At 41.2% G+C, this 13,549-nt stretch overlaps 1 protein-coding gene and 1 long non-coding RNA gene across 2 annotated transcripts in view; both read left to right on the top strand.

Annotated features, from left to right (window-relative positions):
- Positions 1-5,361: 5,361 nt before the first annotated feature.
- Positions 5,362-13,549, top strand: part of LOC306919402 (uncharacterized protein) — a gene marked incomplete at its 3' end in the record, with an annotated part of 342,672 nt that continues 334,484 nt past the window's right edge. The window contains exon 1 of the mRNA XM_079532190.1: positions 5,362-5,749. Within this exon, the coding sequence (XP_079388316.1) occupies positions 5,455-5,749 (295 nt within the window). The 5' untranslated portion in view covers positions 5,362-5,454. The remainder of the gene's footprint in view (positions 5,750-13,549) is intronic.
- On the top strand, positions 11,336-13,448 carry LOC306919449. The gene is made up of 3 exons (XR_013789530.1): positions 11,336-11,459; positions 12,106-12,246; positions 13,284-13,448. It is a non-coding gene; the product is annotated as an uncharacterized lncRNA (long non-coding RNA).

The raw sequence follows: 13,549 nt of genomic DNA, 5'->3' as shown, positions 1-13,549 counted from the left end.
ACCACCCAACACCATGTGACAATAGTAACCATAGCAACCCATCGAGCTGTCTAACCTGTCACCAACATTCAGTAACAGGGGTCTTCCTGTCTCTCCAGGTGTTATGTAGCGCTATATTGGATCACTCCAATAGATGATAGTTCCGCCGCCAGGCAGAGCCATCGAGTGGATTTACGGATGATTCCCGTGCTAATACACGGGAAGTGACGTGTGTCGCACGCCTGGCACACACGTGCGTGCGTTATGTGGTCAGTCTGAGCATGACACTGGCAGTGTTGATGTAGGAGTATAAATAGTAACACCTCAAATGCAGCTAAAATTATGATTTACTGTAAATTAAACTTCAGTTTTTATTTAATCCAAGCAAAACAAATTAATACAGTGTTTCTCTGTCACTTGACAGATTGAAATCAGTGAACACTGATTTGATTGATTTATTGTCTATGACTGCCCTCTGCTGGTGTAAAACTGTCACAATATGTGGACCCACTAAAACAAAGCCCTTTCTTTCTTTCTTTCTTTCTTTCTTTCTTTCTCCAGGTGCAGCTGCATTCATTAATGTTGTCGACTACAACTTTTGTCGACTAAAAATGTGTGTCATCTACCTTTTTCACTGACAAAAACTAAATACAAAAAAAGTTTTGACAACAAATAAAAACTATAGACAAAAATGTTATGCGGTACTATTGTATAAGAGATCCAGTAGAAGTAATAAGGCAAGTCATTTTATGCGTGGGTCCACAACACATCACATCGGGCCACGCTGTGAGCTTGTAGATCGGCTATTACAATTTACAATTTAGGCATTTAGCAGACGCTCTTAATCCAGAGCGATTTACATTAAGCAAGAACAAAAAGCATGGGAATATTTTCAGCACAATGCCACGTATAAGTCGACTAAAATCTTATGATATTTAAAACTAGACTAAAACTAAAACATTTCAGATGACTAAAATGTAACTAAAACTAAATAGAAATTTATTCAAAATACTATGACTAAAACTATCAAAAAATATTCTAAATGGCTTTCAACATACTGTCTACAGCAGGGGTGCCGTAGACAGTATGATCGCAATCTACCAGTAGATCACAAGGGCCTAAGCACACTTTAGATTCCATGCGCGGACAGAATAAGCTGTATTTTACGTCATTTCCGAGTTTTTAGACAGCTGGTGGATGGAAAAGAAGCTCCACCCCCACGGCTGACTGCCACGGAGGAGAGCGTTTCCGGGAATCTGGCCGTCACTTTAGCGGCTGTCCGCTAAAGTCTGCCCATGCAGAAAGGCTGTGCAGGTAGATCACATGACATGCCCCTAAAACATATATAATTTAAATTAAAAAATATATAATTTGGCATCTGACACTTAAATTGAATTAAGGTGACTTGAGATTGACATAAAAAATTATCTATTAAGCCACAATAGTATAGAGTGTTGAGCACAAACATCAGTAGCATTACAAAGTTAGACATACAAAAACTATTTCCATTTCGCCCCCTCAGGTAGGCCTACATTTGTTTTTACTATTTTCAGCAATGAGATCATACTTCTTTGTGGGTAGATCTTGTTGAGCTGGCCGGTCATTAAAGTAGCTCTTAAGTCAAAAAGTCTGGGCACCCCTGGTCTACAGTCTCTGAGTGTTGCTTTGGTTCAGTCACAGTGTGTAAAATAAATTATTTATAACATTTAGCACATTACTCTGCAAATAGTATAATCTCATATTTGTGTGGGATGTACATTGTACAATAGGCCTATGATGAAACAAAGCTCCATCATGTCATGATAAACCAGCTGCTATGATCATGCACCTTATTATTTCTATCATGTTTGGATATGCTATGTGTAAATATGTAGACATAATTGTCTCTTTTGCTATTTCTGCTATCTGGCATCTAGAGTTGCAATACCAACCCTTGACAGCCAACAGAAAAGTCTAATCTGATTGTAGGATTAAATGACATGAAACTCATCAACATTGCAGCTGCTGACCAAACTAATACATAGCCTTTTTATTAATTCATTATTATTATTATTAAATCTGTATTTATTTATGTATTTATTTATTCCTATTCTGTACATAGGCCTACATACCGTTTCATATATTTTTATGATATTGTATTTGTGTTATTTTTACTGTCTGTCTGTCTGTCTGTCTGTCTGTCTGTCTGTCTGTCTGTCTGTCTGTCTGTCTGTCTGTCTGTCTGTCTGTCTGTCTGAAACAAGCCCTCAGGCCTTTTATATTATATCCTTTTAGATAATGGTTTTAGATTATTATTTTAGATTATTGTATAACTGTACATCTGTCCTTTCTTTCACAAACTGTTAATAAAGTATTCAATCCGTCCGTCCAGTTACACACCTCCTCCACCATGGGGCGAAAGGCAGAGCCTTTGCATTGAGCAAACGGCCTGGAGGATCCATTGGTGCGCATGCGCTCGAAACACGTTGATCCGGAAACGGAAGTAAAGTGCGTGTTGTTGTTGCTCGGCTCCGTCTTATTGGAAAATCTAGAACTTCCTGTTTGAGAGCTAGCAAATTTAAGACATCCGGTTGCTTTCAGAATAAAAGCGTCGTTAATTAAATAATTATTACATTACATTATTAGTATTATTATTACATTACAGTTATTGTGAAGACACACATTATGTTTCTGTGTAAAAATAAGTAATGAAATAACGTAAAAAAGTTATCTAAATGGATAAATGCTAGGGGTGTGCATCTCTCCCTTACAAGACGATTCGATACGTATCGATACGCATGGGCTACGATGCGATTCGGGGACGATACATTTTATATACAGAACGATTCGATTCGATTCGATTCAGTCCAAATCGATACGATTTCGATTTTGTGGAACTTCATGGAATTTGATGCGATTCGATACGATACGTTGCGATTTGACACATTTAACCTTCTATAGATTTTTTTATTTGAAGCTAGATCTATAAAGAATAGGGTTGGGACTTCATTCAAAAACATCTAATTAATTGGAGGCTTTGTGATTGATTAATTAATCTCAATTAATCACATTTTAATCGCATATCAATAGGCCTATTTGACCTGAGCAGTGAGCTTTTTTGTCAAATGGATTTGGATATGAGTGAATCAATGAATAGTGACTACATAAGCATAGGCAATAAAACAAGTAGTAATAATAATAGTGATAATATTATTCATATAATGCTTCTCTGAGTACTTAAAGACACTTTTCAAGGAGAACATGAGAAAACAAATAAAAACAACTTTATTAGAGAAAAACTAAGACTATGGAATAAAATAAATGAAAGCTATAGCAATATTCCAGAGGTGGGTTTGAATTTATAGGTGGTGGCATGTCTATGAGTTTTGGAAGTGCATAGTTTGACAGGTCTGACTGCCTGCTGTGGACAGTGAAACCCTGACCATTAAACACGGGCAGACGCAACGATACAGTCTATCATTCATTGTTAAAGCTCCAAATGATATTCCCATTCGTCTTTGTGTCTGCCCGTGTAAACGCAGCAGCGAGTGTGAGGGGTTGGGGAACGGATGGAAAGTACATAGTGTTATTAAGGAGGACTCCTTCTAACTATATGGAAGTTAGCTCCCATGCTAGCTACTAGCTAGTAGCTTCCCTCGTCAGACAACAGAACACCACCACAGATCGGGTGGAAGCTGTTGATATCACTGCTTGTGCCCGTGGATGGGAAATAAGATTTAAAAGGCTATGAAAGCGTGGATGAAAGCACAGATGTGTGCAATAAAGTTGTGTCGGATCTGCCTGTGCGTCTGCTGCTCGTGTTGTGAAACTTGTGACTGTCGCTGGCTGCTGATGCAAAGTTAAAGAGCGTCATAAGCATGCGCCCTTCCTGCGCTGGAAGTAGCAGATCTACAAGTTATCTACCCGTCGCAATGCACAGCGCGTTGGGCTTGTACATCTGTGTTTTTCCCGCAGTTAGTTGAATTATATCGATTCACAACTTTAGGATCGAACCAACGTCCGATCCAGACGCTATTTTGACCGATCCAGACACACGTGCATCGATGTAGTCGTATCGTTAATGTTAAAATCGATTATCGATTCATATCGATATTTTTTGACACCACTAATAAATGCCCAAGTCTATGCACTGGAGTGCCCAAGTCCATTCACTGGAGTGCATGGACTTTATAAAGTGGATGCTGGACAAAAATCCCTTTTATGTATCGACTAGTGTGACATATGCACATGTCCGGGGAGACCTCCTCTACAACACCACACTGTCCGCTAAGCAGCAGAGGTGTAAAACAAAAATTGGCACGCCATACAGCGAGGTGAAAGATAAAAAAATATCCCATTTCCAGACTAAAGTGGACACTGGACAAAAATTCCTGCTATGTATCGACTAGTGTGACATATGCACATGTCCGGGGAGACCTCCTCTACAACACCACACTGTCCGCTAAGCAGCAGAGGTGTAAAACAAAAATTTAACAACAGACATTGTAATTACTGGTGTTGGAACACTAATGTCTGCATGAATGGTAATGGTAGTACTTAACTATTACTGTGAAGTACTATGTAGATCGACCATTAACAGTCATAGTTAAGTACTACCACTGGCCTATAACAGACAGACAGATATAACAACAACAAATAAAAAAAGACATCTACTGATATGCAAAGGCTATGTAGATCACTACTATCACACATGTGTGCCATATGTGTGAAACATTGATAGCTCTAAATTAGGGCGTGTTTGACAAGTTGTTAACGGCATGCATGCACACTTGAGTACAGCCATTACTGCCCCCACACACACACACACACACACACACACACACACACACACACACACACACACACACACACACACACACCATGTGCGTATGTCACACTAGTCGATACATAGCAGGGATTTTTGTCCAGTGTCCACTTTAGTTCACTTTAGTCTGGAAATGGGATGTTTTTTGACCTTTCACCTCGCTGTATGGTGTGCCAATTAAAATTTTACACCTCTGCTGCTTAGCGGACAGTGTGGTGTTGTAGAGGAGGTCTCCCCGGACATGTGCGTATGTCACACTAGTCGATACATAGCAGGGATTTTTGTCCAGTGTCCACTTTATAAAGCCCATGCACTCCAGTGAATAGCATTTATCCATTTAGATAACTTTTTAATTACTTATCTTTACACAGAAACATTACTTATTACTTATTTTTACACAGAAACATAATGTGTGTCCTATAGCATCGTTTAAATGCTTAATTTATAGTTTTAATGTGCAAATTAATCTTTTTTTCAATACTCTAGAGGGTACTCTTATTTTGAAGAGATCGTCCCCCGGAAGTCTTATATTTGCTAGCTTAGATTTGCCAGAAAAACAGTGCCTTGTTGGGCTTAATACTGCAGCATGGAGGTTAGCCTTTAGCTCTGTGGTTGTTTTTCATCGTGGTGTGAAATAAACGGATTGTTGCTAAAAAAAACAACAACTCATAATGGAGGTCAAAACGTGTCAAATGGAGTCTGTACGGCTGAAGATATATGAACACATGACGTCGGTGGGAGAGGACATATTGTGTGTTTTGGACAAACAGCAGCAGAGTGGTGGTGCTGATGTTTGTTGTGTGAAGCTTGATGTCAGAGTGTTTGTGTTGGAGCGCCTCAGTTTGGCTGCTCAGGTCATGGTCAACCTCTTCCAGAGAGAGATGGAGACACTAGAAACTCTGCTGGAGAAACAAAACAAAGTGATGGACATTGATGTTGATATGGACATCAATCTACACACTGCAGGTATGTGTGACACACACACAAACACGCGCACACCAAACTAACTACTGCAGGTTAGTAAACTCTGAACAACACCAGCTTAGCTACAGGTAGTATTAAGCTAACTGAACTACATTTTCCAGTAGCTTATTGTTGTCACCAATTGCAGCTGTGTGTGTGTGTGTGTGTGTGTGTGTGTGTGTGTGTGTGTGTGTGTGTGTGTGTGTGTGTGTGTGTGTGTGTGTGTGTGTGTGTGTGTGTGTGTGTGTGTGTGTGTGTGTGTGTGTGCAGTGATGTAAATAGGGTGCGTTTTGCGTCCCAAAACGCACTTTATAGTTATGGGACGCAATAAACCAACAACCTCTGCGTCCTGTGGACGCAACTTTATCCTGGCTGCACTGAAGACTATGGCACTCTCTCGGTCACACACTGTTCTACGTGGAAGTCTAGCACTCTTTCGGTCACACACTGTTCTACGTGGAAGTCTAGCACTCTTTCGGTCACACACTGTGTTGACCGAAAGACAGGGACTCAAGTGACTTCATCCACAATGGCAAGCCTATTTGCATTGTGGCTAAGTACAATAATTGCAACTGCAAACAACTTTTGGTTGGTATATTAAGCTATGTTAAATCCACTGTTGCCCACTATTAGTATTTCTTACTGAGTTGTGCTTGCTAATACTACTAGCCTACATAAAACATATACTGTATAGGCCTATTTGATATTTATATATATATATATATTTTTTTAATAGAAAATGTTTTATTATTATTTTTGAGTGGTGCAACCACTCCCTTACGGAGCTATGTGTGTGTCTGGGTATGAGCACAAAAATAGCATGGTTGTTTTTCACCATCTGTGCGCAACCTAACGCACACACAAACACACACGCACGTATTAGATAGATAGATAGATAGAATACTTTATTGGCAGTTTAAGAAAATTACAGAAAATGACATCATTTTAAAAAACGCCAAATGGACTTAGACACAACAAAGCCTTCGCTTGTTTCCATTGTGGTCCACTTTGTAACATGAAACTATACACAAACATACTGTACAAACAAAACAACCATGGAACATATAATAAATAATCCTTATATATAAGGCTGGGAGCTATATACATAGGACAAGAGGTACCCTGAGAGAATAGTCCAGAGCATGGGAGATGGGCTATCCAGGGTCGGAAGCTAACTATGACCAGTTAGTGTGTAGATGGAGCCATGATTTCAGGTCTTTCCTAAATCTTGCAATAGAATTTAGGGATTTCAGGGCTGGAGGGAGTGCATTCCACAGAGTAGTGGCTGCGTAGTAAAAAGCATTTTTTCCCTTGAGTGTCCTGAAACTGGGGGGAACTAGATCATATGGACTTCCTCTGGTTGAGTACCTGTGAGCATCCCTCACTCTGGGTAGGTAGCCCAGCAGGTACTTAGGAACAGAGGCATCTAGGATCTTGAAGACCAGACACAATGAGAGCTGAGATACTCTCTCCTCCACTCTTAGCCATCCCAGGCTACTAAAGTGGGCAGAGGTAAGATGAGACCTGGGGTTCAATTTTAGTAGTAACCTCACAAGCTTGTTTTGGGAGGTCTGCAGCTTTGTTTTCAATAGCTTGGAGATACCTCTGTACCATGAAGTACAAGCATAGTCAAAGTGGCACTGGATGAGGGCACCGGCCAAGGTCCTCATAGCACTGCTGTTGACATAAGGGGATATCCTGCCCAAGAAACGAGTTCTCTGGTTGACCTTTGAGATCACTTTCATTGCCATTTTTTCACCCGTGAGTTTGTTATCTACTATACAACCCAAGTAAGTGACCTCTTCCCTATTTGTGACCACACTGTCACCCACTCTAACTGTGAAGCCCGGGGACTTGTTGAGGTTATGACTTGAACCAAACAGAATAGACTCAGTTTTCCCAAGGTGCAGTGACAATTTGTTGTCGGAGAGCCAAAGACAGATGCTACCGAGCTCTGTGCTGAGTACTCTCTCGACCTGCGACTTATCTTTGTCCGAGACCAGGAGAGCTGAGTCGTCTGCGAACAAGAACAGATTGCATTTACATGCCGAGTTCATGTCGTTTACATAAATTAGAAACAGTAGAGGCCCTAGGATGCTCCCTTGGGGGACCCCACACTCTACTGGGAGGGAAGTAGACAGGGTACCATTCACATCGACCACCTGTTTCCTTCCCTCAAGGTAAGATCTCACCCAGTTTAACGATGGGCCATCAAAACCGATTGCCTTCAGCTTGTTTAGCAGTATGGAGTGGTTCACAGTGTCAAACGCCTTTTGAAGGTCCAGCATGACCATGCCGCAGTACTTGCCTGAGTCCACCTCACGTCTGATGTTATCAGTCAAGTATAACAGACATGTATCAGTAGAGTGAGATTTTCTGAAGCCTGACTGGAATTCAAAAAGAAGCTTGTTATTAAGCAGATATGAATTTATCTGTTCATATACTAGTCTCTCTATGACCTTTGAGATGGAACAAAGGATGGACACAGGGCGGTGGTTCCCAGGGTCCAACTTGCTACCCTTTTTATAGAGCGGAACTACTCTTGCAAGTTTGAATTCCTGTGGGACATGGCCCTGTCTGATGGACAGGTTTGTAATGTGAGCCACAACGGGGGCAATAGAAACCGCTGCATCTCTGAGGAACCTAGTGGGGATACCATCATGGCCAGTAGCCTTAGTTGGCTGTAAGGCGCTGAGTTTTAATAACACGTCCTCTGTTGATACGGACGAGATTTTGAAGCCGTCCTCAACAGCACCAAGACTTTTGTAAAACGATCGTATATGCTGCTCTCCATAAAGGCCTGAATGGGAGGGCAACTTGTCCACCAGTGTGGAAGCTATGGTTGTGAAGAAACCATTTAGGCAGTTAGCCACGTTCAGCTTATCAGAGATGAGCGAGCCATTTATTTTAATGTTGAGATTTGTGATCTTTGTTTTGAGCCTGTTGTTACAGCCCAGTTCCTTAAGGGACTTCCAAAGTTTTTGGGGCTTTTTCTTGTTTTCTTCAATTTTCTCATTAAAGTAGGTTTGTTTGGCTGTCTTGATCATGCCATTGACCTTGTTACGCAATTGTTTGCAATTGTCGAACAGCTGCTCATCTCTGTTTTTTCTGAACTTGGCATAACTCTCAAACTGTATATATGATGCTTTCGGGGGGTGCCAATACATTACAGTGACAGTACAGTACAGTAGAGGGACCGCCACACAGTAACTCTGTCATTTCTCAACCGTTTCGGACGCGGTGCGGCACGCCAGAACCGGCCCGGCCCCCTCGGCGCATTCCTGGGGGTCTGGAACTCCCCCACCCCCCGCGAACCCCCTCACGGAGTTGCACCACTCACTTCACACAGGTGTGATTTATTTTGGGACTCAGTTGAATGACCACCTGTGCATCCCGGGACCCATTACATTGAAAACCTATTTACATCACTGTGTGTGTGTGTGTGTGTGTGTGTGTGTGTGTGTGTGTGTGCGCCTGCCTGATGGGCCTAATATTGCCTATCATTTAGTTATTAAAACCCTCAGGCATTTTTGTTTTGTTTTTAAATGTGGTCATAAGTGGTATGGTCGACTTGGTACTGTAGCTTATGGGATATTGCTCATGTTATTTTAAAGACTTAAAAATGCATCAGGAAAAGAGACAATGAGTGAAGCTTTACAACAGAAAGCCAACTATTAGGGGGACTAACTATATTAGGGCATTTGAACATTGATGCCTGTCAGTCAAAATGTGGAACAGGGTCCCATTTTGTGGGATGCTTAAAGTCTTGGAAATGAGGGACTGTCCCACGCAAAGGGAGACATCTGGTCTCCGTTCTGTGAAGCCTTCACCGTTTCCATGTGAATCCTGAGATCTACATGTTTCTCACTGTTCTATTATAGCAGCTGGGTTTACTTTTTATCATTGCTGCCGGGCAGAGAAACCTTGTATCTCCATAATTCAGAAGGAGTGAGTGCATATGTTTGTAAACGTTTCTTTTCCCTTTTTACCTCCGTTATGATGAATTCCTGTTCTGTTCTTTGACTATATAGAAGTGTCTATTTGTACGTTTCTAAATGTTTTGATGAACTGAACAAGGTGGACCCTCTTGTAAACAAGTGTAATGCTTAATTGGTTAACTCACAGTTAACAGTCTTTGTATTGAGTTTGTGCTTGAAATGTACTGTAATTCTGCAAACTCTTAATAAATATTTCAATCAATCATTCTCCCACACCGGCGATCAGACAGGATTAGTGGAGTTCCGCGGCAGTGTTGGTTCGTTTCGCGGCCGACGCCGCAACTGCCGACAACAGTCGCGGCTCCCGATATGCGTTGCCAGTTAAAACTCACCCGTGTCTTCCCTTTGAGGTTAGGGTTTTTGGTTGTCAGCGTCGCTGGTTAAAACTCACCTGTGGCTCCCGAAACAGCCGTGTCTTCCCTGTGAGGTTTGGGTCTGGGGTGTGTCAGACTGCTGCCACCGGTGCCAGAAAATGCACTCGCTCTCTCTCACATAATTTAACCTTTAACCTGTTTTTTGTAAATGAATGTCCTAATCATCATTCTACAGTGTCACCCAAAAGTAACCAAAATAGCCGATCTACAAGCTTTTCATTTAATTTTCTGAAAAGTAACAGTTTTGGACACAAGAGGTTTCCACCTCACAGCAACAATATTATACCTACTTGTGTTATCTATTTCAGGATCATTAATATGTTAATAAACTGATTGGCTGTTTCAAATATGCAATGAAAAAATACTGCTTGCTAGATGTTCTTTCATTTTGTTCTTTCATTTAAAAAAAACAAACCAAAAAACATTCCGATTTATAATTTAAATTAATTTAGTCATGTTCAGTTTTACACAGGAGCTGTTTATAAAGTTTAATATCAAAAATACATTATAGTCCTTATTCATGACACATGATCAGCGGCAGCCTTTTTATGAAAGTTATTAATATCACATCAAATTCCTTATTCAATGATGTATTGTATTATTTTATTCCAGACCAGTGTGTGGAGTCCTGTCTACACGTGAAGATCAGTTCTCCAGCCACGACTGTTTATATTAAACAGGAACCTGAAGACCACCTTAAACGGGAACCTGAATACCACCTTAAACAGGAACCTGAAGACAAACAGGAACCTGAAGACCATCTGGCTCTCAGTAAGTTTAAATTACTCTCTTTATTTGTTTTATTGGTGAAAGTGGGTAATACTGAGAGTGCAAAGATGAACCGATATGACCCGGTTATCGATTTTAGCATTAACAATGTGACTACATTGATGGTATTATAAATGGGACGACGGTTCGGCAGTAAAAGTATGAATGGGTTCACTGAAGCTTTGCAGTTAATTCGACTTCAGTATTAACTAACCTGCTGAAGAAGACTCACTGACCTAACATTCGGCTCGTCTCACATCTTCTATGAGAACACTACAATGTCAACAAAAGGCCATACAGCACAGAGCACAGTCAGCGCACCATCATCAAAGTTCAATTTAGGAAATTGTGGCCAAAGAGTAATTTGTTGATACTTTTTCCATCCACTACTCCGCACTGAGGTACAAGATTCAAGTCTTTGTATTTTTTTCCTAGACTTTCTGCACATTCTTGTGTGTAAAGAGGAGGTCTCACCTGAAGAGGAGAGGAGCTCCAGTCTGGTCCAGGAGGAACCACAACCTCCACAGATTAAAGATGAACAAGAGGAGCTACTTCAAAGACCAGAAGAGGCTGGTGGGTCAAATACGCAATAAATAATACTGCTTAACGAAATACTGCTTTAATAAATACTTTTACATTTTGAAATACATTTTGAGTAGGGCTGTCAAATGGTTAAACATTTTAACCAGATTAATCTCAGTTTAAAAATATATTAATCACGATTAATCAGCATTCAAACTATGTCCAAGATTATGCCATGTTTTACAAGCTCACGATACCACACATTATGCAATGAAAAAATACTGCTTTAGTTTCTACATATGCTTTCATTTTTAACTGGTGCAGCCACTCCAATGCACAGCAATGTGTGTCCCTGACTTCCTGGCTGGGTCTGTCTGTTCGTCCAAGCACAGAAATAGAGTTATAGCGTTTGTTGACTACCAAGTGTCACTGTTGCGCAGCCTAACACACACACACACACACACACACACACACACACACACACACACCAGTACAGTACAGTACTACAGCACGAGTACAGTACAGCGCCACTCTGTTCAGAGTGGTCTGATTTTCATTTTTTTTTATAGGTAAATCATTCTGGTTCATAATATAAATAAATTTAGTCAGGTTCAGTTTTCTACAGGAGTGTTATGCTGTTTATAACACATGAACAACCTTATTATTACATTTGTTACTAATGTCACCTTCATTCCAGACCATTGTGTGGAGTCCAGTCTGCAGGTGAAGATCAGTTCTGCAGCCACGACTGTTTCTATTAAACAGGAACCGGAAGACCACCTTAAACAGGAACCTGAAGACCACCTTAAACAGGAACCTGAAGACCACCTGGATCTCGGTAAGTTCAAATCACTCTGTCTTTATTTGTTAAAGTGGGTCGGTACTGAGAGTGTAAAGATGAACCGATATGAATCGGCAGTAAAAGTATTAATGGGTTCACATAAGGCTTTGCAGTTAATTCTACTTCAGTACCAGTAATACGCCTGAGGGCGAGAAGCAACCTCAGGTCGCGTGCACGCATCCGCCAGGGTGACAGCAGACTGCTGGGCAAGCCGCTGCACTGGCACTTTGGTATGGGGGGGTAAGATCTTAATTTTCAGGGCCTGTTAAGAACTCTAGTCTCCACCGGCTGCCAGGCGTGGCTGCACTAATAACTTTGGGGCAGGCCCGTCTAGTTTAAATGGACAGGTATCAGTCAAAAGGGAGACCTCGAAGAGGAAGGATGGATGGGGAAGGATCAACATATGGCATGTCAGAACGGGTCAGCTCCATATATGGAGAGGTTTGGGGTTGAGGTTTGAGGTCAGAGTTGCTGACCAATATTGATGACATCAGGGATCTCCATATATGGGCTTAATAATAAATATTGATGACACCAGGGATCTCCATCCCTGATGTCACGTGATGTCACACGTTCTCTCACCCCGACCACCATATATGGTGCCGACACCAACTGACAGGAAATGTGTGATTCCATAGTTAACAACTAACCTGCTGGAGAAGACCTAACATTCAACTAATGTGATTAGTCCGTTCTCAAATCTTCTATTAACGGCTAGGTGTGCTGTCATGCTCATTTCAACCAGAAGAACTACCTGTAGTAATGTAAATATTTCATTCCACTTTTGTCTTTTTTCTCCTTTTTTGGGGCGACTCCTCTGTGTACCACCAGATGGGGGCTCAAGTACCACCAGTGGTACTAGTACCAGTGTTTGGGAACCTCTGATTTACAGCACAGAGCGCAGTCAGCGCACCATCAAAGTTGCATTTTGGAAAATGTGGCCAAAATGTAATCTGTTGATACTTTTTCCAGCGACTACTCTGCATTGAGGTACAAGATTCAAACCTTGATAGTCTCTTTGTATTTTTTCATAGACTTTCTGCATGTTCCTGTGTGTAAAGAGGAGGTTCCACCTGAAGAGGAGAGGAGCTCCAGTCGGGTCCAGGAGGAACCACATCCTCCACAGATTAAAGATGAACAAGAGGAGCTACTTCAAAGACCAGAAGAGGCTGGTGGGTCAATGACTGTTGACATTTTTCAAATGGGTATTAAAAAATACTGCTTTAAGAAATACATACTAGCTCTACTCATTTTGAGTAGGGCTGTCAAACGAATAAACATTTTAATCAGATGCATCTCA

Source organism: Electrona antarctica (assembly GCF_951216825.1).
Source record: "Electrona antarctica genome assembly, contig: scaffold_25, whole genome shotgun sequence".
NCBI lineage: Eukaryota > Metazoa > Chordata > Actinopteri > Myctophiformes > Myctophidae > Electrona > Electrona antarctica.
Note: the sequence above shows the minus strand (reverse complement) of the source record. Positions and strands in the feature narration are given on the sequence as shown.